Raw genomic sequence first — 20,722 nt, 5'->3', positions numbered from 1 at the left:
ATTTCATGTAATCAAGTTTTCCCCTCAAAACTATGAGATCATTTTTCCCCACAATTAATTTTAATTCACTGCTCTCCAATAGTGGACACATAATAGTAAAGTGTTTAACTTTAAATCCGCTGCATACACACACAGACCCACGCTGTCAAAAATGAAAGCACACACGCATGACTGTCCTGATATGTTATTCTGTGTGTGTGTGTCACTACCGGCTGTCAGTTTCACATTTCTTTTTCCTGAAGATGTTGCTGCCGTATTTCTTTTCCATCCAACTTTTTCTGCACCAACCCTGTGGGTTTTTTTCCAGCTGTGTCCTCTCCTCCACAATGTCTTTGTCTGTCAAGTGCATAGACGACAAGCGAGGCACAGTCAAAATAGTAAAAAAAAAAAGGGGTCCCCGTGTCTTACCACTTGCATCCCAGGAGAGTTAGAGAGAGAGAGAGAGAGAGAGAGAGAGAAGAGGTCATGGCGGATGCAGCAAGCCACCTCACTCTGCGTTTTCTCCTCCTTTCTGCAGCGATGACCTTTCTCCAGACCCATCAGTGGGGGAGGAAGGGAAGGGAGGAGAGGGGGAGCTGCAGAGTGAGGCCCCGTCACAACCGCTGCCCCATCAAGAGACGCCGCCGCCTCTACAGCCCGAGTGTGAGCCCCTCCAGCCGCAGTCCCCACCCGAAACCGAACCAGAATCTGAACCCCAGACAGAAGCCGAGCCCGAACCTCAATTTGATGCCCCGGGTGAGGAGGAGGAAGCGCAGGACGCTGTTGAACAAGAAGGGCCGGATGAGGAGGAAGTAAAGCAGGACGATGCTCAGGAAGAAGCTGAAGTAGAAGACGTAGAAGAAGCACAGGAGGAGAAAGAGGAAGAGGAGGAGGAGGAGGAGGAAGAAGGTGACGCCGCAAAAGAGACCAGCACGGCGAGGAGAGCCAGTCTCCATCACACAGCCTCGCCCTTGAGGGTGCAACGCAACGGGGCCGGCTCACACTCGGCCACCTCCGACTATGAGCTCTCGCTTGACCTCAAAAACAAGCAGGTAGGGGTGTGTTTGGAATGGGGCTACAACCTGGTGCGTGTATGGAACCTTGAAGGTTTTTTCTGTTCTCTATTTGAGCCAGTGGATTGGCCAAACTATATCTGCTTCAACATCATCATTATCATTATCGCCATCATGGATCCCCATCATGCTTTTGTCTTTTTCACCTCTGTTGAATTCTTTGATGTATGCAGAATGCTGGAAATTGATATTTAATTCTCTCTCTGATACTTAATGATTCTCAGTGGAGCTTCCACAGAGAATAAAAGCACATGATTGTCTCCCATCTTGTACTGTTCTGATGAATGTCTGAAATGTGCAAACATGCGACCCCCGTCCCCCCCCCAGACAACCGCCCACCCCAACCCCACTCCTCAGGCCTCAGTCTGTCCGTTCATGCTGTCTCATCAGAAAACCCATACCATCTCCATGTCTTGGACCATCATCAGTCATTTTTGCCTTGTATTGTTTTATGTCCTTCAACTAACCCAGCATCCCCCAAGAATTCTGTACAGGTAAGGAAACAGAATTAGTGCCCATTGGCCACAACACATTGATAAGAAATGTGACATACCTGATTTACTTACTTTTGCAACTTCCTTTCTTGAGACTCCTGTGGTAGAACTCTGTCTTTTTTACACCGTCGTCACGACAACAGAGACGTAGATTGCTTCCATCGATCTCCTGTCTGTAGAGAGAAGTGTACGTGGAATGGATGCATCCTCCGATCAATGTGGGACTAATTGGAAGTGCAGGGCGATACCTTGATTGTGGTGCAGTAACCTCAGGATTGACAATCAATTTGTGTACGGTTTGCGGAAACACACGGAAAATTATGTTTGTCCCATGTGACCCTGGCTGTGATGGGATAATTCGGAGGAGAAAATACAATAATGAATATCCAACAGGGTCACAGGTCACATTCTTTGAAAGGCATCCTTAGCCAGCATCACCGACTTTCCGAGAGATAGATTGTGGGCAAAGATTCCTCAGCAAAACAGTGACGTCAGATCTTTAATTATCGTCTCGGCTTGGCACGGGAACGTTATGTTGTGTCGTGTCCCACTTCTTGCCATTGCATAATCAGGTCGTTAATCATGCAGATGTTTCTCTGCTTTGAGGCATTTGCATGAGCACGAGTGCAGTAATGACCTCTTGGTTCTCCTCGCTCGTTTCGGCGGTACATCTTGTGTGTGTCGTGATACCCAGTACTTGTGGGGATGATTCATGGCTGAGTGTTTTGGTGTTTGGTAACACTACTTGACCTCCAGTTGTATTCAAAACACTTTTAAGGCGCTTATTCATCAAAACCATCCATCAGTTGGGAACCATGGAAAAACTCCAGGTTTAAATAGTCCTTAATCATTGTGAACTTCCTCCAACCTTGCATTTTTTCCAATTATCTTCCACCCAAGTAGCTTTGAAGTGGCGTTAAAATATTCACATGTCCCTTGTATCCCCCCGTGTATGCGTCCTTTGAAAATGCAGTGTTTACTGTCACCTTATAGTTCAGTTTACTGTGGGTTCAATCTGCCCTTCAAAATCGATTGAGCAAGTCCGCCCGGTGGCAACACAGATCTGCAGATTAATCTCTCTCCATCAGCGCTTTGTCAAGTGATCAGGAGTCCAAGCGACTGCCTGCGACTGAAGAGGAGGGGCGTCTTTCCCCGCCATGTCCTCCCCATTGCATTGTTCACGTGTCATTTTCTCATCTTTGTCTGCCGAAATAGTCTTAATTTACCGAGTCTAAATGCCAGGCTAGTTTTAATCCTCTTTCCTACCTTCCCGGTGGCTGTAATTCCGAGTGTGTCAGACAGGCACAAAGAGAGCAACGTGTCCTCAAATGGTTTCTTCAAAATCCCTGACCCAGCTTACGCAGAGGCCAAAACAGGCATAAAAACCTGCAACGTTTAATCAAATGACTTTTATATTTTATTCGGTCAAGGGCACCTCTTCAGAGTTTCTCTGGAAGCAAGGGACGTTTTTAGAAATTGTTTGTAAAACTTTTGGGATCCGAGCATCTCTGGGTGAATTAGCGGGAGAACATTAACTGAGAGTCAATCTTTCACATGATACGTATCTCTAGCTCCTTAATGACACATTATTTCTGTCGTACACAACTTAGGGTATTCTCGGTTATCTCCGCATGCCAACGCATCCTCCACTTGTAGCTTTAATGAGGTTCAGAGAAGCAACAGAAGTATAATCATCCATTAAGTCTGAACGAGGGCAGGGTTGTGTTGCAAAGATGTGCGGCGCACAATGTGACTTGCCAAGATAAGAGCTCGCACTTGGGTGTTTCCAGAGATACACATGCCTTGATTGTTCCGACTAAGCGCGGGGGTTTCATCAAGTCTTTGAGCGTCCGCCAGACAACGGCGGCGGCTACATGGCGTCTATCAGTTTCCCACAGACTTTTAGCCATCTTTCACAGGCAAGATTAACGGCGCGTTCGCTTTCAGACGATTTAAAGAACCTCTCTGCGGAGTTGGCGGAGGTTATGAGTTGTGTTTGCAGAGAAAATGAGCGCTCTGTTCAAATGCTGTGAGTCGGCCGCACGTTTGTTTTTCATGAGGTCCAAGCAGACCTATTGGTATGGATCACTCCAACTCTGTGGATTCATGAGCTCGCAATTTCCCCATTTATGTCTGCATTCCCAGGATGGCCTTCCTTTTTACTGCCCAGTTCCTTTCAGTCTGACCCTTTTCTTTCTTGATATTCCTCTTCAATGCACCACCAAGGTCAAAAGCATCAACAGTTTATGTTCACTGTCCCCATTTGGGCTCCGTTACAGGACATCATGATAGCTTAGAGCAACAAAGGAATGTTTTCTTTAACTCTCCAAATGTTACTTTAAAAGGTTGGTAACACACCTATCCCATGTTCAGCAGTCATTAATTTATATCTCTATCCTTATTTCCAGATCGAAATGCTAGAGCACAAATACGGCGGCCACCTCATTTCCCGCCGCGCCGCTTGCAAGATCCAGACCGCCTTCCGCCAGTACCAGCTCAGCAAGAACTTTGAGAAGATCCGCAATTCCCTGTTGGAGAGTCGCCTGCCGCGCCGCATCTCTCTTCGCAAGGTGCGCGTGCAGAACACTGAGGGATTCTCGGCTGAACGGGCCCTGGCAGAAGGCTGCAATTTAGCGGGCATCCCTCTGGTGAGGTCACCGTCACTGCCTGCCACGGTGGGTGGAAGCTTGACAGACCTGGAGGACTCCTTCACTGAGCAAGTCCAGTCCCTGGCTAAGTCCATAGACGATGCGCTCAGCAACTGGAGCCTGAAGACCATGTGCTCGCTGCAAGAAGGCGGCGCTTATCAGTTCGGTTCAGCAGCAGTTGGAGGAGAGATGTGCGGCGTAGGGGAGTCGGCCATTCATCAAGCTCCGCTGGACCCCAGCGACCTGTCCAAAAGCGCCAGCAAGCTCATGATGGCCTTCCGGGATGTGACGGTCCAGATCGACAGCCAAAACTTCCGCGTATCGTCTTCCGTCATGGAGTCCGTCACGCTGGGCAGCCGCGCCCAGCAAGAGGGAGCTGCATCTATCACAACGAACTTCGCTCCTCAGGCCGTCCCACCCGAAGAACCACCCGTGCCCCCATTAGCTGAGCCCATAGATCCCCCTCCACCCCCTCAAGAGAACCCACCTCCCCCAGAAATAGACTTATGTGATCAAGATATGGAGTTCCCCGCTCCCCCTCCCAGTGAGGAAGAGCTCGGCGGCGAGGACCTACCACCCTCAAGCCCTCTGGACAAAGCGTTTCCCCAGGAAGTGGTTGTGGTGGCGCCGCCGCCGGAGCCCCCTAAACCTCCCACGCCTGTGTCTGACCTCGGGGTCAATCGGAGCAGCTCGGAGACAGCTGACAGCTCGGAGCAGATGAGCAGCAGCAGCGCGTCCACCGAGGCGCGCTCCACATCGGAGGCCTCCTCCAAGGAAGCTCTGCAGGCCATGATCCTCAGCCTGCCGCGCTACCACTGCGAGAACCCTGCCAGCTGCAAGTCCCCCACGCTGTCCACTGACGTCATGCGGAAACGCCTCTACCGTATCGGCCTCAACCTCTTCAATGTGTGAGTAACCGCCACAATATATTAATTTTTCAGGTTAAAATAAAATCTGTGATTGAGATCTCAATAGATGGGTTGAGAAATCAATAAGGGCAAAAAAAAGTGACAGTAGTCATTTCTACTTTTTCCTACATTTCTACCTCCCCTGGTAACCACTGCTCCACGATTCTTAGTTAGAGAGCTATCCCCCTTCGAAAAGAGCTCAAGCCTTTGATGGGAACATGGCGCGGATTAGGGTCACGCAATCTTTCTTAGAAGTCTCTTAAAGTCTCCGCTGTCCATTTCGTCTTCACATCTGCGACTAAAAGGGAAAAAAACGGAAGCAGGCAGTTGGACGTTAAGACTCGTGACACACAAGAACGAAGTGGTTCTCGCATGCCGTCGATAGACCTGGGGGTGTTGCCATGGCGACAGGAGTGCACGGGAGCTGAACGCGGTGAAGCCCGCCTGAAACGTGTCACGCTCTGTCGGTTTGGAGGCTGTAAAGTTTGTGGGGCAACATGGCATTGCACTGCACTGGCCACTTTATTAGGTACACTGTGTAATTCTACCGTAGCAAAGAATGTTTTAGTTACCTTATTAAAATCTGAAGTTGTTAAAATGATTATCATGCTGGGATAAATTGGATGTACAGTTGATTCACACAGCCATCTAACTAGTTTCCAATCCAGTGCAGTCTTTCCTATTCCGAAAATTACTAACATTTTTTTGTTTTGCCTTTATTGTATTTGTAAAGAGAAAATTTGACAGTTGCTGAATGTGACCCCATGATGATATGTGGGTGTATCCAATGTTACAGTCAGATTAGCTGTCTCGAAAAATCTAATCGGATTAAATAAAACGTAAACGCCTTCGCCGTGTAATTCACAATGTCATTAGACACTCTTTTGGCAACACGTGACATCACCTCTTGCTAAAAAAATGCCGCAAAACATCCCCATCTTGGGTTCTTGCGTTGTCACGGCAACATGTCTGTCAAAGCTCCTTGTCGAGATGGATCCCCCTGGAGCAACGACAAGATTTCACAGCGATATTGGCCCAATTAAGGCTCCTCACGCAAATCTGGAAGAGGCAATAAAAATGCGACCGTAAAGCCGATTAACTTGTGCTTTGCGAGCGTGACGCTTGGAACAAGAGTAGCAGTAGGAGACAGGAGGAGTGTCATAAATAGCAAGGAGTTTACACACTTTGGAATATTAACATTTAAAGTACTAGTCAGGGGGGAGAGGGCTCGAACAATTCAGCCGTCCATTTTTAACAAAATATTAACAAAAATGTTAACAGTGTAACACTTCACTGGGGCGGAGCCATTTTAATTGCGAATACAGATAAAATCAGGAAAAGCTGTTTGATCGACAGCTGGTTTATGTCCTCTGAATCTGTTGGACGCATTTTAAAAAGGTCATGGAGACGTGTACACACTTTGGATGTGTTATGAATAACACGCTGTGTGGTTAAGGGGAATAAGGTGACGGAGAGTCTGTTTGCAGTCTCACGATAAGCACACATTTAATCAATTGGCTGTGATGGAGGTGCGTGTCGGGACAGTAAAAACAAGAGGCAAAGCAAGCGCCGGGTTATTTGGTTCCACCACACTCTAATAACGGCAACCAAGGGGGGATGGGGGGGGGGGTCCTATCTTGAACAGGCTTCGGGTTAAATGCGTCGCTTCTTCTGCAACGCATGGCAATTAAATCTCATCAGTGGTTGTCAATCAAATTGTTCAGATCGCTTTTATGGATTTTTAGTAACTGTTAGCATGTTAGCATTTGGTCAAGTCGCACTAGAAACGCAACCCGACAATGTATGGGTGATGTAAACTCTTTTTCAACGACTATAGAGAATCTAGATTTTGAGTCGTCAACGGGTCCAGATTATTGTGATGTTTCAGACGCTGAGATTTGTCTTAAAAATGAACTAGCGCAGTGCTTCTCAATTATTTTCTGTTACGCCCCCCCCTAGCAAGAAGAAAACTATTCGCGCCCCCCCTTCCCCACCGTGACTATCCTAACTTGTCTTGTAAGTCGTAAAATGTTGCACTGTCGCAAACGTCACAGAAGTAACAATGAGAGCGCCCCTGCCCCCTGCTGTGAAGATTCGCAATTACACTTTATTCTAGTACTGCCAAAAAAAAAGCCTGTTCCCCAGGGTCACACGCGACCCCCCAGGAATAGCACCGCGCCCCCCAAGGGGGGCGCGCCCCACTATTTGAGAAGCACTGAACTAGCGCAAGTGAAAGATTGGTGAAAGAAGCAGTGAACAGGAACTTTCAATTATTTTTCCTCAATTTAGTATTTGTCATGGAGGATTTTAGATGCATTTGAAGTGTTTGACCCTTTTTTTGGGGGAGGGGGTCTACCAAAATAGTGGCAACATATTGCGCTACCACCGCTAGCAGGTTAGCATTCTTTGAATAAAAGCTCGTCATTGGTGGTCATAGATTGTCAATCAAACTCAGGACATTTGCGCGGTCCGATATTTTCATTAGCATGTTAGTGCATTGATCAATTCCAATTCGAAATTTTGTTACTCAGATCTTGCTTTCTGCTTCAAAGCTGGGAAAAAGTTTCGTATGTATGAGATGAAGGCGGACAAAAAGGTACAGAGGCAGAAAAAGCTGATCACCGACGGACTGTCAATGACAATGGCAAGGTGAGAGATCGTCAAGGGCGACGAAGAAGAAGGTAGTAGGAGGCTGACGTTGGGGTGATATTTACTGTTACATTAATTGCCCTTTCACCCCCGCTCAAGCTGCGCTGATTCAACATCTGAGTGGGCAACGATAAAGTCAGGAAAATCATTGTGATGAATCATCATCAGATAAATGATAACATAGTTTGTTGCAGAGGCCTCCTGCGTGCTTTCTTCTAACCCAGCACAGCAGTAAATGTATAGCACAGTTCTGTAGATTTAAAGCATGTGAATCAATGCTAATTATTAAAATAGTCAGCAGAGGAGAAGAGCAAATTGTAATTGTTTTGCACAAGCGTGCGTGTGTGTATACATGCTCGCAAACATCAACATCCTGTTCCCATCCAGATGGTAAGCGTCGGAAAGCGGGTTTTCTCACAAAACCCATCAACGGTGACCCTCGTCACGCTCTTTTGGATATTCACACGGGAATCGTGTAAAAAAAAAAAAAAAAACAGAGAGAGAAGTTGCTTTAAAGTTTTGTTTTTTACCGAGGCAAAAAGTGATGCTGGAAAAGAATCAAATCGACCAGCTAAATGAACACACCGTTGAATCACGCTGTGGGCTGTCTGGAACGATCACAATATCGATCATCACTTTGCCAAGAATTGTCTCTCCCTCATTCCGCGCCACTCATCTCTGATTCGTCTCAAATTTGCCACCCCCTCGTCTGTTTGCCGTGGCAAATGACATTCAGCGTGTAGGATCTGCGCACGTGTTGGGAAAACATCAAGTAATCAGCCAAATTCGCTCGGCGACATGTCAGCCGTCAGCAGAGTGGGCGAGCAGATGCTTTCAAAGCCGGGAACTGCCGACTAGCTCATGCTGCTATTTGCTCACATCTGCTCGGTCTGGTGCTCTAACAACCTCCCCCCGTTGCCCTTTACCTCCCCCCGACCAGCTTTCCTCACCTAGCTAAACCCATTAGCCAGGACAGGCGTGCTGTTACTTAAAAAGAGAACATAGAGGGAGGGGGATGGCATTCACATGCTAGCCTCCCTGGAGCATCTCTCCTCCACGTATGCCTAATAGCATTCGAAATACAGTGGACACTGGGAATCTTAACCATTTGACTTATCTGGAATAACAATATCGAAAAGTCAAACTTTGGTTTTCACTTGGCTTGCGGCTAATGCTAATTTGTACTACTGTAGTACTACTACATACATTTTGAGAATCACTGCCCTAATATACGTACAACCTGTTTTAGTTTTAGAAAAAGTTATTTTTATGCTAGGCTATGTTCTAAAAGCTTCTACCTCCATTTTTCCCAGTAATCCCGACAAAGGCCTCCAGTTCCTGATCTCGCGTGGCTTCATCCCGGACACGCCCATCGGCGTCGCCCACTTCCTGCTGCAGAGGAAAGGGCTGAGTCGGCAGATGATCGGCGAGTTCCTGGGCAACAGCAAGAAGCCCTTCAACAGGGATGTCCTCGAGTGAGTACCTCGGAGATGTAAATCTCATGCGAGCAAAGATTTGCATTTAAATGACCGCTTTTTATTGGAGTTGCTTGCTCATTTTCACATGGTGGTAATGGCTGCTTTGACATTGTGATACATCAATTCATTTTGAGGGGATCAGAGGAAGGAGGACAGAAGATGTGCCTCCTTCACTGTCTTTTACCGAGCACACTTTTTAATATTAGCAAGGTCACAGATAAGGGCTAGGGCTGTCATTATCGAATATTTTTCGACTCGATTATTCCATCGATTAATCGAAGAATCTAATAGAATTTAATTGTTCATTTTAGTTTGAATTAAAAAAAAATTCTAGGGCTGTCACTATTGAATATTTTTCAAATCGATTATTCCATCGATTAAAATCGGATAAAATTTAGTTTTGCAAGATATTTCAAAGCCCTTTTCCCATTTACTGTTTAATTGGTATTGTTTAATAATTAAAAAACAAACAATATCACACTAGAGGGATTTCTGTTGTATTTTATTAAAATGATTTTGTTACTGGTGCAGTGATTTTTTTTTTCCCCCAAATGAAAAACAAGTTGCAGGTATTCTGATTTGATTAAACACTAAAAATAATCAGTCAATTTCAAGAATTACTACGCAAATTAACGAATATTCAGTTTTAAGGTAAAAAGTGGCTACAAACAATTACTCGATATTGAAATAGTTATTTATTTCGATTATTTGTTGATTAATCGATTAACGTTGACAGCGGTAGATGATACGTTTTAATGTACAGTGGATGGAGGTCTACTTAATGCTGTCGCAAGCAAGAGTTGGTTTGACCTCTAATGCGTCCCCTGCGGCGTGTCAGCAATGCTTCATTCTCCGCACGTTTCCTTAAGCATAAACTACGCGCATTAAAACGTCGCAAAGTCAATTAAGCCAAATTGTGGTCACGCATTTGACCCGCAGGACTCGTCCCATTGATGGATGTCGAGCAGTAAGATTGTCTGGTTCCAACCCCACGGTTGTCTTGTTACGCTTCACAATATGCTTCCATCTGGCGCCGTGTTGCTTTTTATGTGTCGCTGTGCCGTCGTCTGTCCGACTGCCAGCTCAGTAAAAATATACGTTTCTAAGGCTCGACAGCTGCCGAGGTTGTATACTGTACGTACCGGCATGTTCGAGTTGTGCGGGTGTGGGAGGCGGGGCAGCTGTAGAGCATCTCATCTGGTGTTACGTAAAGGAGGAGTGACAGGAGTCGGCGCTGTCACGAGGAGCCGTCAAGACGAATCACATAGTCACATTATTAGCTACACGTTGACTTCATATGGAAAACTAAATATTTAAAAATCTTTCAAATTAGTTGGGTCACTCCCTAGTTTCCACGTATAGATACAACAAACTAAACATAAAAAAGCACAAGAAAGAAATGAGTTTGAAAGTCCATTAAAACTTACTTCCAAACCTCATTTGGCCTGAACCATTTTGTATCCAGCTTCCAGTGAACTCATGTCACTAACTTTTTTTTTTTCTCGTTTTGTTAATTAAGGTAATTAAGATTTACTTGTCAGGTGTGAGGAGGATTTTCCGCTCGAGGAGATTTGCACGTTTGTTTGCCAGATGCATCTTTATCCTCCTCCTCCTTTACGCACATTCCTGCTTGCGAATGTGCGGCGTGTTAAATTTGAGAGAACTCTTATCTTCAGTCCGCATCCCCGGGGCTCATCGATCCCATCGCGCTCACACGTAATTATTACGTTACCGCAACAGCTGCGTAGTGGATGAGATGGATTTCTCGGGGATGGAGCTGGACGACGCGCTGAGGAAATTCCAGGCCCACATTCGTGTCCAGGGAGAAGCCCAGAAGGTGGAACGTCTCATCGAGGCATTCAGGTAATTAGCAAGCGATTTGCATATTTTTTAATTGGTCTATTGCTAGAATGTGATTATTTCTTGTCTTACCTGTATAATTAATTATTTTTAAAAATATTTTATTGTTATGATATTATTTATTGAGTTTCATATGATTGACACTCCAAAAATAGTTACTAAGCAATATCCTATTGAACAGCGGTGCTTTATGAAGATAGCAAATGGTGATTTTTTTTTTATCAGGGTTCGTTCAAATTTGAATCTGGCTAACATCTATGTGACCTTGAACGAACTCTGGCGAAAAGCCACTGAGCGCTTTGAAACCTTTGCAGCTGAGTGGGATACAGGCTTTTGTGTGTACTCCCAATACCATTTTGGGGTTATATACTCCTATTTACCGTAAATTCCGGACTATAAGCCGCACCAGCTAAAATTGGGGGATATTTTAGTTTTTTTCTTATATAAGCCGCACCGGACTATAAGCCGCACGTGCACACGCATTTTTTTACAAAGAAAGACCGTTCACAGAAAGCCTTTTTAAAGTTTTAATAACATACTTTAACATGTCTTTCTAAACATTGCCTGTAACGAAGGGTTTAGAGCCCTTTGACGCAGGTCACTTAGCGTGCATTCCTACTAAAGCTCATAATAGTCACAAGCAACACAGCCAGAATAAGCAGCAGCCATAGTAGTGTTTCAAAATAGTATTTTTGTTGTTGTTTTTTTCTTCAAGATACCGCAGTGTATAAAAGTGATCAAGTCATCACAAAAATCACAAAAAAAAAATCCTTATATAAGCCGCACCTGACTATAAGCCGCAGGGTTCAAAATTTTGGAAAAAAGTTGCGGCTTATAGTCCGGAATTTACGGTAACCCCCCAAAAATTTAGATAAATGATTAAACTACAAAAAGAGCCCAATTTTAAGTGTTGGAAAAAATTTTAAAATTTTTGGGGGGTTGTTTTATCATAACCACCTAATTTTTGGGGTTACTTTTGTGGGTTATTTATTCGACCCAACTTTTTTGGTCGGTCCCTTTTTGACACAGTTTGAACAGTTTGGTTATTAATGACCCAACTGTTCTTAGAGTTTGCGCAGTATTTATTACCAATTTGTTACAGCTACAGTAAAGTCCATTCCAAGTAATCAACTAATGTAAAATGTAATGTCTGATGTAATGACATGACTCTTTAATACACTCATTTTTTGGCTAAATAAAATGATAAAAACAGTTTTTAATGGGTCCAAATGCAAGGTTTTGACCTTGACCGGTTTTATATCAGCTTATTATTTTTATACATTAAAAAAAAAAAAAAAAAATCAGCGGATGAAAAAGAATGTTAGATGAGGGTGCACAAGGCTGTGGAATTTAGCATTTTCGAGAAGCTCCAACATGAGACTTGCAAATTTGTGTTGGATCTTTCTTTCGGTCCTCATCACAGTTGAAAATAAACACGAGTTGACGCTGTCTGGCATCTCTGAGTTGAACGGTCACCTGTCACAGTTGCCTGAGGTGCACGACAAGGAGGTAAACAAAATGTGTGGCTCAAGAGACCATGGCACCGGCAATGCCTGGGCATCTGCGTGTTAGAGCAAAAGGCGTGAGAGCGGAACAAACCTGAGGGGGGTGGCAAGGATTGAAAAGGGCATGAAAACAAAAGAGGGTAGAGGATTTATAAATAACCAGTGTTGCGTAACGTCCACTGGCGTTTCATGTACCCCTCCCCATCCCCAACCCCCCTCTTACCTCCCCTGCTGAGATCAGAAGCATCTCCAAAAACAAGAAGGGGGGAGGGGGGGTGGACAACGACGCATCCCCCTAAAAATCGTGGCTGGCATGGGAAGCAGCAGCAGCTTCACTGTTTGCTGCGTCAGTGGACAAAACGAATGAACAAAATGGTGCATGCTGCAAATGTTTACACTGTGCATTTGCATAATGTAGCATCCCAAATAGGATTAGCCGTGCTGCGGTTTCAACAGTAAAATAAATACAGTAGTGCCTTGAGATACAAGTTGAAGTTATTCTGTAACCACACTTGAAACTCATAGAAGTTATATCTCAAATCATCTTTCCCCACTGACATGAATGGAAATACCATTAATCTGTTCCAACCTCCCAAGAAATACATAAACAAAAATGTGCATAATGCAAATCTATAGTATTGTATTTTATATATAAAATCGAATAACTGTTGGAATTCAGTGGACATTTTGTAGTAATACTGTAATAGTACTAGTCGGTCTCCACAGACGATAAAGAATATATGCCTTTGAGTTTTTGATTATCTGTCACTCCACCGTTTGTGTTCAAATATTAGATTAGATTAGATTCAACGTTATTGTCACTGTACAGCACAAGTCCAGTCCACCGAAAATAACTTTGACATCCAACCAGAAGTGCAAAAAGCAGTAAAGTGCAGAGTAAAAAGAATACTGAGCAGTAGGTACAGTGCAATCAGGTAAATATGAGGTGAGTTATACTATGCGGGATAATATACAAGAAGGACGAGTGCGGATATGACTGGTTAAGTATTTACAATAAGGTGCGGTAGAACAAATATTTGCAGGCGGTACTAGAATGCTAATTATAGATATAGGGTGATAAATATTTATAGTGTCGGTATAACCAGATATGAACAGATATGTGCAAGTGGAGTAAGAGTGATGAATAAATATATAGATTATATAGAATTATTTCAAAGTCAAAGTCAAAGTCAAAGTCAGCTTTATTGTCAATCTCTCCACATGTCACAACACACAAAGAGACCGAAATTACGTTTTTCTCTATCCCACGGTGACGAGACACATAACACGATAGACATACATGTACGCGACACAATATAAAAACAAGAAGGCAAAAATTCTAACAATCAATAGGAAGAGTGATGAATAAATAATAAATAAACAGATAACACAATAAATAAGAGGAGCAAAACGGAGCCAGCAAGCATAGCGCAAAAAGTAAAAAACATCATAAACAAAAAGGCACAAACAATAAATAATAAGAGTAATAATAAATAATAAATAATAAGAGCCAGTGTGCAGTCAGACAGTCCAGACAGTAAAAGTACAGGACGCTACGCAGAACGGGGGAGCGAGTTCAGGATCCTAACAGCCTGGAGTATGAAGCTGTTTGAGAGTCTGGAGGTGCGGGAGCGCAGGCTTCTGTACCTCTTCCCAGAGGGCAGAAGCTCGAACAAAGAGTGAGCGGGGTGACTCGCATCACTCACAATCGTGGTCGCCTTGCGGGTGAGATGGGAGGTGTAAATGTCCTTCAAGGAGGGGAGCGAAGCACCAGCAATCTTACCAGCAGTGTTCACTATGCGCTGCAGGGCCTTCAAGTTGTAGTCAGTGCAGCCGCCACCCCAAACAGCAATACAGCTGGAGAGGACGCTCTCAATGGTGCCGCGGTAAAATGCAGTCATGACGGCCGGAGGAGCGCTCGCTCGCCTAAGTTTCCGCAGGAAGTACAGGCGGCGCTGGGCTTTCTTTGCCAGTGATGCGGTGTTGGTGGACCAGGAGAGATCCTCACTGATGTGCACCCCCAGGAACTTGGCGCTGCTCACTCGCTCCACCACAGCACCGTCGATGGTCAGCGGCAGGTGTTGGGTGTGACCCTTCCGGAAGTCCACAACAATCTCCTTGGTCTTGTCGACGTTCAGCAGGAGGTTGTTGTCCCTGCACCACGTGGTCAGAAGGTCAACCTCCAGCCTGTATTGAGTCTCGTCTCCCTTGGCGATGAGACCCACCAGAGTCGTGTTGTCAGCAAACTTCACGATACGGTTGTCGCTGTAGGTTGCAGTGCAGTCATGCGTCAGGAGGGTGAAGAGCAGCGGACTGAGCACGCAGCCTTGGGGGGCCCCCGTGCTCAGCGTAATGCTGGCGGAGATTTTGTCGCCAACACGTACTACCTGTGGCCTCTGACAGAGGAAGTCCAGTAGCCAGTTGCAGAGGCAGGTACTGAGGCCCAGCGCGTCAAGTTTGCTGATGAGGCGTTATATGCAGATATGGTCAGTATATGCAGGTAATACAGGTGTTGTTGTGGTGGGGTTATTGTGCTGCAGGATTCAGAATGATAAGAGTTCAAGGGTGTCGTGCTGCGGAGTTCAGGGCGATGACGGCAGAGGGGAAAAAGGTTTTTACAGTCTACTCGTCTTGACCTGAAGAGTCCGGTATCACTTCCTAGAAGGAAGAAGAGTATACAGTCTGTGGTTGGGATGACTGGAGTTTTTGATGTTGCTGCGTGCCTTCTTCAGGCACCGTTTTTGGTAAACCGACTCGATGGTAGGAAGTGATGTGCCGATGATGCATTGGGCCATCTTCACCACCCTCTGCAGTGACTTCCGGTCCGCGGCTGTGCAGTTGCCGTACCAGACCGTGATGCCGTTGGTGAGGATACTCTCGTTGGTACACCGGTAGAAGTTCACCAGGATTCAAGGAGATAGATGGGCTCAGTCTCCTCAAGAAGAAAAGACGCTTGTGGGCCTTACTGACCAGTGACGAGGTGTTGAGGGACCAGGAGAGGTCATCAGAGATCTGGACACCCAGGAATTTGAAGGTGGCGACCCGCTCGACCTCCTCCCCGTTGATATGGATTGGGGGTGTGCGTGTCAGCCTCAGTCTTCCTGAAGTCAACGAGGAGCTCCTTCGTTTTCTTAAGGGCCAGGTTGTTGTTGGCACAGCACGTCGTCGGGTGCTGTACCTCCTTCCTGTAGGCCGTTTAATCGTTGTTTTTGATGAGGCCCACCACCGTTGTGTCGTCTGCAAACTTGAGGACGGTGTTCGAGCTATGCCCAGGAGTGCAGTCGTAGGTGTAGAGGGAGTAGAGGAGTGGGCTCAGCACGCAACCCTGTGGGACGTCGGTGCTCAGGGTTAGGGTGGAGGAGGTGAGGCTGTCTAACGGACCGGGGACTGTTGGTTAGGAAGTCAAGTATCCAGTTGATGACAGAGGGGTTGATGTTGAGGTCCTTGTTCTCCACAAGGTTGCCAAGTTTGGTGATGAGTTTGGAGAGGATGATGGTGTTAAATGCAGAGCTGAAGTTGATGAACAGCATCCGCACATGGGTGTTGCTCTCGTCCAGGTGGGAGAGGGCTGCATGTAGTGCAGAGGAGATGGCGTCATCCGTGCTCCTGTTTACTCGGTAGGCAAATTGGTGTTTGTCCAGAGAAGGTGAGAGCCCAGATTTGACGTGACCCAGGAGCATTCTCTCGAGGCACTTTATGAAATGGGAGACGAGTCCAACTGGGCAGGAGTCGTTGAGGCCCTTCGCAGAGGAGTGTTTAGGCAACCGCACAATGGAGGTGGTCTTGAAGCACAACGGGACAGTTGCCTGGGCCAGAGACAGGTTGAAGATATCGGTGAACACCTCCGTCAGCTGCTCAGCACAGTTCCTGAGCCCCCGGCCATGGATGCCATCAGGGCCAGCTGCTTTGCGTGCATTTGTCCTTTTTAGTGCCGCACACACTTCTATGGTGTTTTCCATTCTGTTTTAGCAAAAAGCTAGCAGACTTAAACTCAACCTAATTTCTAGAACACTTTAACAACAACAACCTCCACTCTGGAAAAGTGCTGTTCATCAAACTAAAAATTAAAATGATACAATCATAGGGATATGAATATTATAAAGTAATAATAATAATGTTGCCATATTAAAAAACACATTAAAAAACTAATAGCCTTGCTCCTGGATGTGTGTTTTTGTCGAAAACCAATTCAAGCGAATAAGTTCAGTAGAGCCTTCACACAAGCTCAACAGGCCCATAAAACTGCGCCACAAGCCCAGTGTGTAAAAGATGACTGCTCTAATTAACTATTACAGTACAATACACACACGTTTCCTTCTTTACTTGCTGTCTGATTCCTCATACACCATTGTACTGTTGTATTATTCATCGTCGAGCCTGGGAGTGTTCATACTTTATGCATTTGATTTGAAATAATCCCTCTCCATTGGGTGCACACACACACACACAGACGCCTATTTTTAAACTGATGGAGCCTTTCCTATGAAACACTATTGGTCAACTATATTTGGTAGTGAGTTATAATGTGGTGGTTCGCCTGTGTGTTGTGCATTTATGCTCTCTGAGTGTGCACATTGTGTACATAAAAGCTTCTGCATGTTTAACTACAGCCAAGGACCCAGCGGAGTTCTCTGTGATGCATGATGCGTTCGACCCGGTAGGACAAATGGGTTTTAAAGCCACAGAGAGGAAAATGTTAGTGTCACATGAAGTCAAATTAAAGCAATAAATCCAAACTAGCTTTCATGCACATCCACGGTATTTGAATATTATACGTATGTTGAATGCTGTGAGATGATTCTTTTCTACTTGTACAAAAAAATGGATGGATTGTTCTATCTTATGAATTGAGTAATCAAGAAAAATTGTGCTTGTCCAATTGTGGTCATCTCATGTTCCATACTACATACCGTAATTTTTGGACTATAAGTCGCACGGGAGTATAAGTCGCACCAGCCATAAAATGCCCAAAAAAGTGAAAAAAAACATATATACGTATATAAGTCGCTCCTGAGTATAAGTCGCCCCCCCCCACCCAAACTATGAGAAAAAACGCAACTTATAGTCCGAAAATTACGGTATATGTATCTGTGATTTTGTGTGTGTGTGGCTTTAAAAGGCGGAGCCTAACCCAGTGAGTGACGTGGGAGTCAGAAAACAAGAGTGTAAAGTTTGTTGTTTTCAGCTCAGGTTAGCGCTGGCTAGCCATTAGCCAGTCTGTATCTTGACTGTCTGGGTTATTTGTGGCTATCGCAGCTTGTGTATTTGACGCCAGACCCATATTTGTCCCAATTTTAATGAATGCTGTCTGTCTATATTCATGGCTCCCCGCAGTCAGCGCTACTGTATGTGCAACCCCGACGTGGTGCAGCAGTTCCACAACCCTGACACAATCTTCATCCTGGCTTTCGCCATCATTCTGCTCAACACCGACATGTACAGTCCCAACATCAAGCCGGACCGGAAAATGCTGCTGGAGGACTTCATACGCAATCTCCGAGGTACGCAACAAAAACGCCAATCGATCAGGCGCGCGGGAGGTCGATGCGCACCAACCTTAGTAAATTCATCCAGACGTAACGCGGCGATTAGATCAAGCGGGAAAATCAATCCCGGCATTTTAGGCAAATGAAGAGATGCCACGAGGTCCCAGCCGGCCTACTTGTCTCTGGAATTTTTTTTTGTCATCTCACCGTCCACTACCGTTTATTAATCTCATTTTGGGAACACTTGGATTGATTGTCTGTTTGGAGGTCGACATAATTTAAACCAAGATGCCTTTTTTAAAAAACTTGTTTCACAAGTGAGCGGTGAGTATTGCAACACCTATCAACGTTTGTCTCCTATTTCTCAGGCGTGGACGACGGTGCGGACATCCCCCGCGACATGGTGGTGGGCATCTACGAGAGAATCCAGATGAGAGAACTGCGCTCCAACGAAGACCACGTCACTTACGTCTCCAAGGTGGAGCAGTCCATCGTGGGCATGAAAACGGTGAGGAAACAAAAAATCCCCGTCCTTATCCCCGCCTCCCCGTCTTGCTCTCTGCCTCATCGGGCGGTGTCTTAGTCGAGCACCGGTTGACGATTTATCACAAGTGCCGAGACTCACGCACTTTCTGTGCCAAGCCGGTCATTATTCAAGACCTTATCGCTAACACCTAGCTTAAGTACTGTTAGCTGAGCACATTTGTTATCCATTAGAAGGCAATGAGTAGATCCAACTTGTTACGCCAGCTCCATCCGTCATTAAGTGCCGAGGGTTTCTTGTGTAAGTGTTCTCGGAATACCGCAAGTCCTCAAGGCAGCAAGGTCTTTTTTTTTTTTTATTCAGAGCCAAACATTTATCTGTACGCTTTCAAAATCAACTACAATCCAACATTGTTAACTTTACCTTCCCTGTTATTCACATCCAACACGGAGGAAAAAGTTAGTCTCGCTCATCTCCCATCGACTTTCTCGATGACATTGAAAGTCTTATTGGCGCCATCTTCCTCACTGCCCCGCCCCCTCCTGTTTTTTTACACCCCCCCTCCCTTTAGCAACTGTGTCAGTGATGGATGGGTAGCCATCGGATGACAGAGAGCGCGTAGTCAGAGCCCCAAATGATGGATCGTTGAGACAGGAAGTGACTCCTCATGCCCACAAGGAGCTGTCAGTACCATAAAAGGCAAGAGGATCAGAAAGTTGATTGTGGACTGACTGCATTGTGCAGTTTTTTTTTATTATGACTATTCAATCAGGTTTATTTACATAACCCTTGCTCACCCGCATCTAGGCGAGGAGAATCTCATATGCAAAGTAATATGCTTTGATTTAAATGCTATTTATTTTCTGTGTCAGTTTCAGAGGTGATAAATATCAGGAGAACTAAGTGAGGCGCTGAGGAATACTTTAAAAGTCTGCTATAATGGGTTTTGTGTTCAAAGCGTGTAGAAGACTGATATGGTCTCACTCTAATGTGAATTTATACGTATTTGGTCTTAAAGGTATTAAACAGTGCCACACTGTAATGGCTTTCTCCACAATGAAAGTTTGGCCGTTTTGAATATTTTAAGGCTCAATTACAGCAAAGTCACTGCATCTCAAATGTTTAGCGCCATGTAACTACTTTTATGTCTATTTAGGACAAACTCAAGGGGGTCATGTAGGTTCATAATAACATTGTCAGGATATGATGTGGGTTTCATACTAATGATGTCATTACATGGCTCTTCTGACATGAGCTGAGATGAAAAAGGAGGCGAGCGGGGAAATGTGCATGATCCCCCGTGGTGACAAGTAGAAGGTTGTGCAAATTATCCGCAGGGGTGCTGGCGGAAAAGTGGAAACGTTGGGCGTATATTCGGATCCGATCACAAATAGGAGCCCGGTTGTGCTCGTGACAGCCCTTCCATTGCTTCCCTTTTATTCCAAGGATATGATTGGACTACTCGGCAAAGGCAATTTTGTGCAGCCAAGCCTCTGTTGTGATAAACCTTTACATGACCCCTTTTAATCGAGCGCTGTGCCAGGACCCACGCGGCTCGCAATCAACGTGATCGGATTAGAGTAAGAAGCAAGAAAGAAGAAGCCGCCTCCTATCCTCTTTTTGAATCTTCATCCAAGTCACCAAACTTGAATTGTACAATTGGCTGGTATGAAGTCACAATGCTGTTAGCGACGTTAGCGTCAAGTGATTTAGAATCAAATTACAAAATAATAATAATAATACAGACACGAGCAAAGCCTTCAGAATTATTTGATCAATCAACAACAAATCAATAATCGAATTAATCGGCAACTATTACATAATCAAGTAATCGTTGAGAGCATTGTTAAACTTCAAATCGCCCAAATCCTCTCATCTCATCTTCTCAACAGTCGTTTTTAGTTAATAAGCTTTAATGCAATCTAAAATGTTAGCGCTTTATTCGATTAATTGAGTGAAGAATCAAAGAATAATAGTTTCTGAAAATATTCGATTATGACAGGCCAATTTAGTCCTGCAAGGCAGTACTGTATCACCAACTCAGTGTTGCTATGGCAACGCCTCAATGATCATTTATGACCAGATTGCTCACTTAGTCCAACACACCTCCACCAAGGCCAAACTATTATCAAAAGAGTTTGTGTATGTCCTTTTGTTC

At 45.0% G+C, this 20,722-nt stretch overlaps 1 protein-coding gene across 1 annotated transcript in view; it reads left to right on the top strand.

The window, feature by feature from the left end:
- Positions 1-20,722, top strand: part of iqsec3a (IQ motif and Sec7 domain ArfGEF 3a) — a 41,931-nt gene that overhangs the window by 15,744 nt on the left and 5,465 nt on the right. Inside the window, exons 3-8 of the mRNA XM_061268163.1 lie at positions 518-1,031; positions 3,955-5,102; positions 9,065-9,226; positions 10,970-11,092; positions 17,929-18,095; positions 18,449-18,588. Coding sequence (XP_061124147.1) covers positions 518-1,031; positions 3,955-5,102; positions 9,065-9,226; positions 10,970-11,092; positions 17,929-18,095; positions 18,449-18,588 — 2,254 coding nt within the window. The remainder of the gene's footprint in view (positions 1-517; positions 1,032-3,954; positions 5,103-9,064; positions 9,227-10,969; positions 11,093-17,928; positions 18,096-18,448; positions 18,589-20,722) is intronic.

Source organism: Syngnathus typhle, linkage group LG21 (assembly GCF_033458585.1).
Source record: "Syngnathus typhle isolate RoL2023-S1 ecotype Sweden linkage group LG21, RoL_Styp_1.0, whole genome shotgun sequence".
Taxonomy (NCBI): domain Eukaryota; kingdom Metazoa; phylum Chordata; class Actinopteri; order Syngnathiformes; family Syngnathidae; genus Syngnathus; species Syngnathus typhle.
The sequence above is the reverse complement of the archived record's forward strand: the minus strand, read 5'-3'. Positions and strand labels throughout refer to the sequence as shown.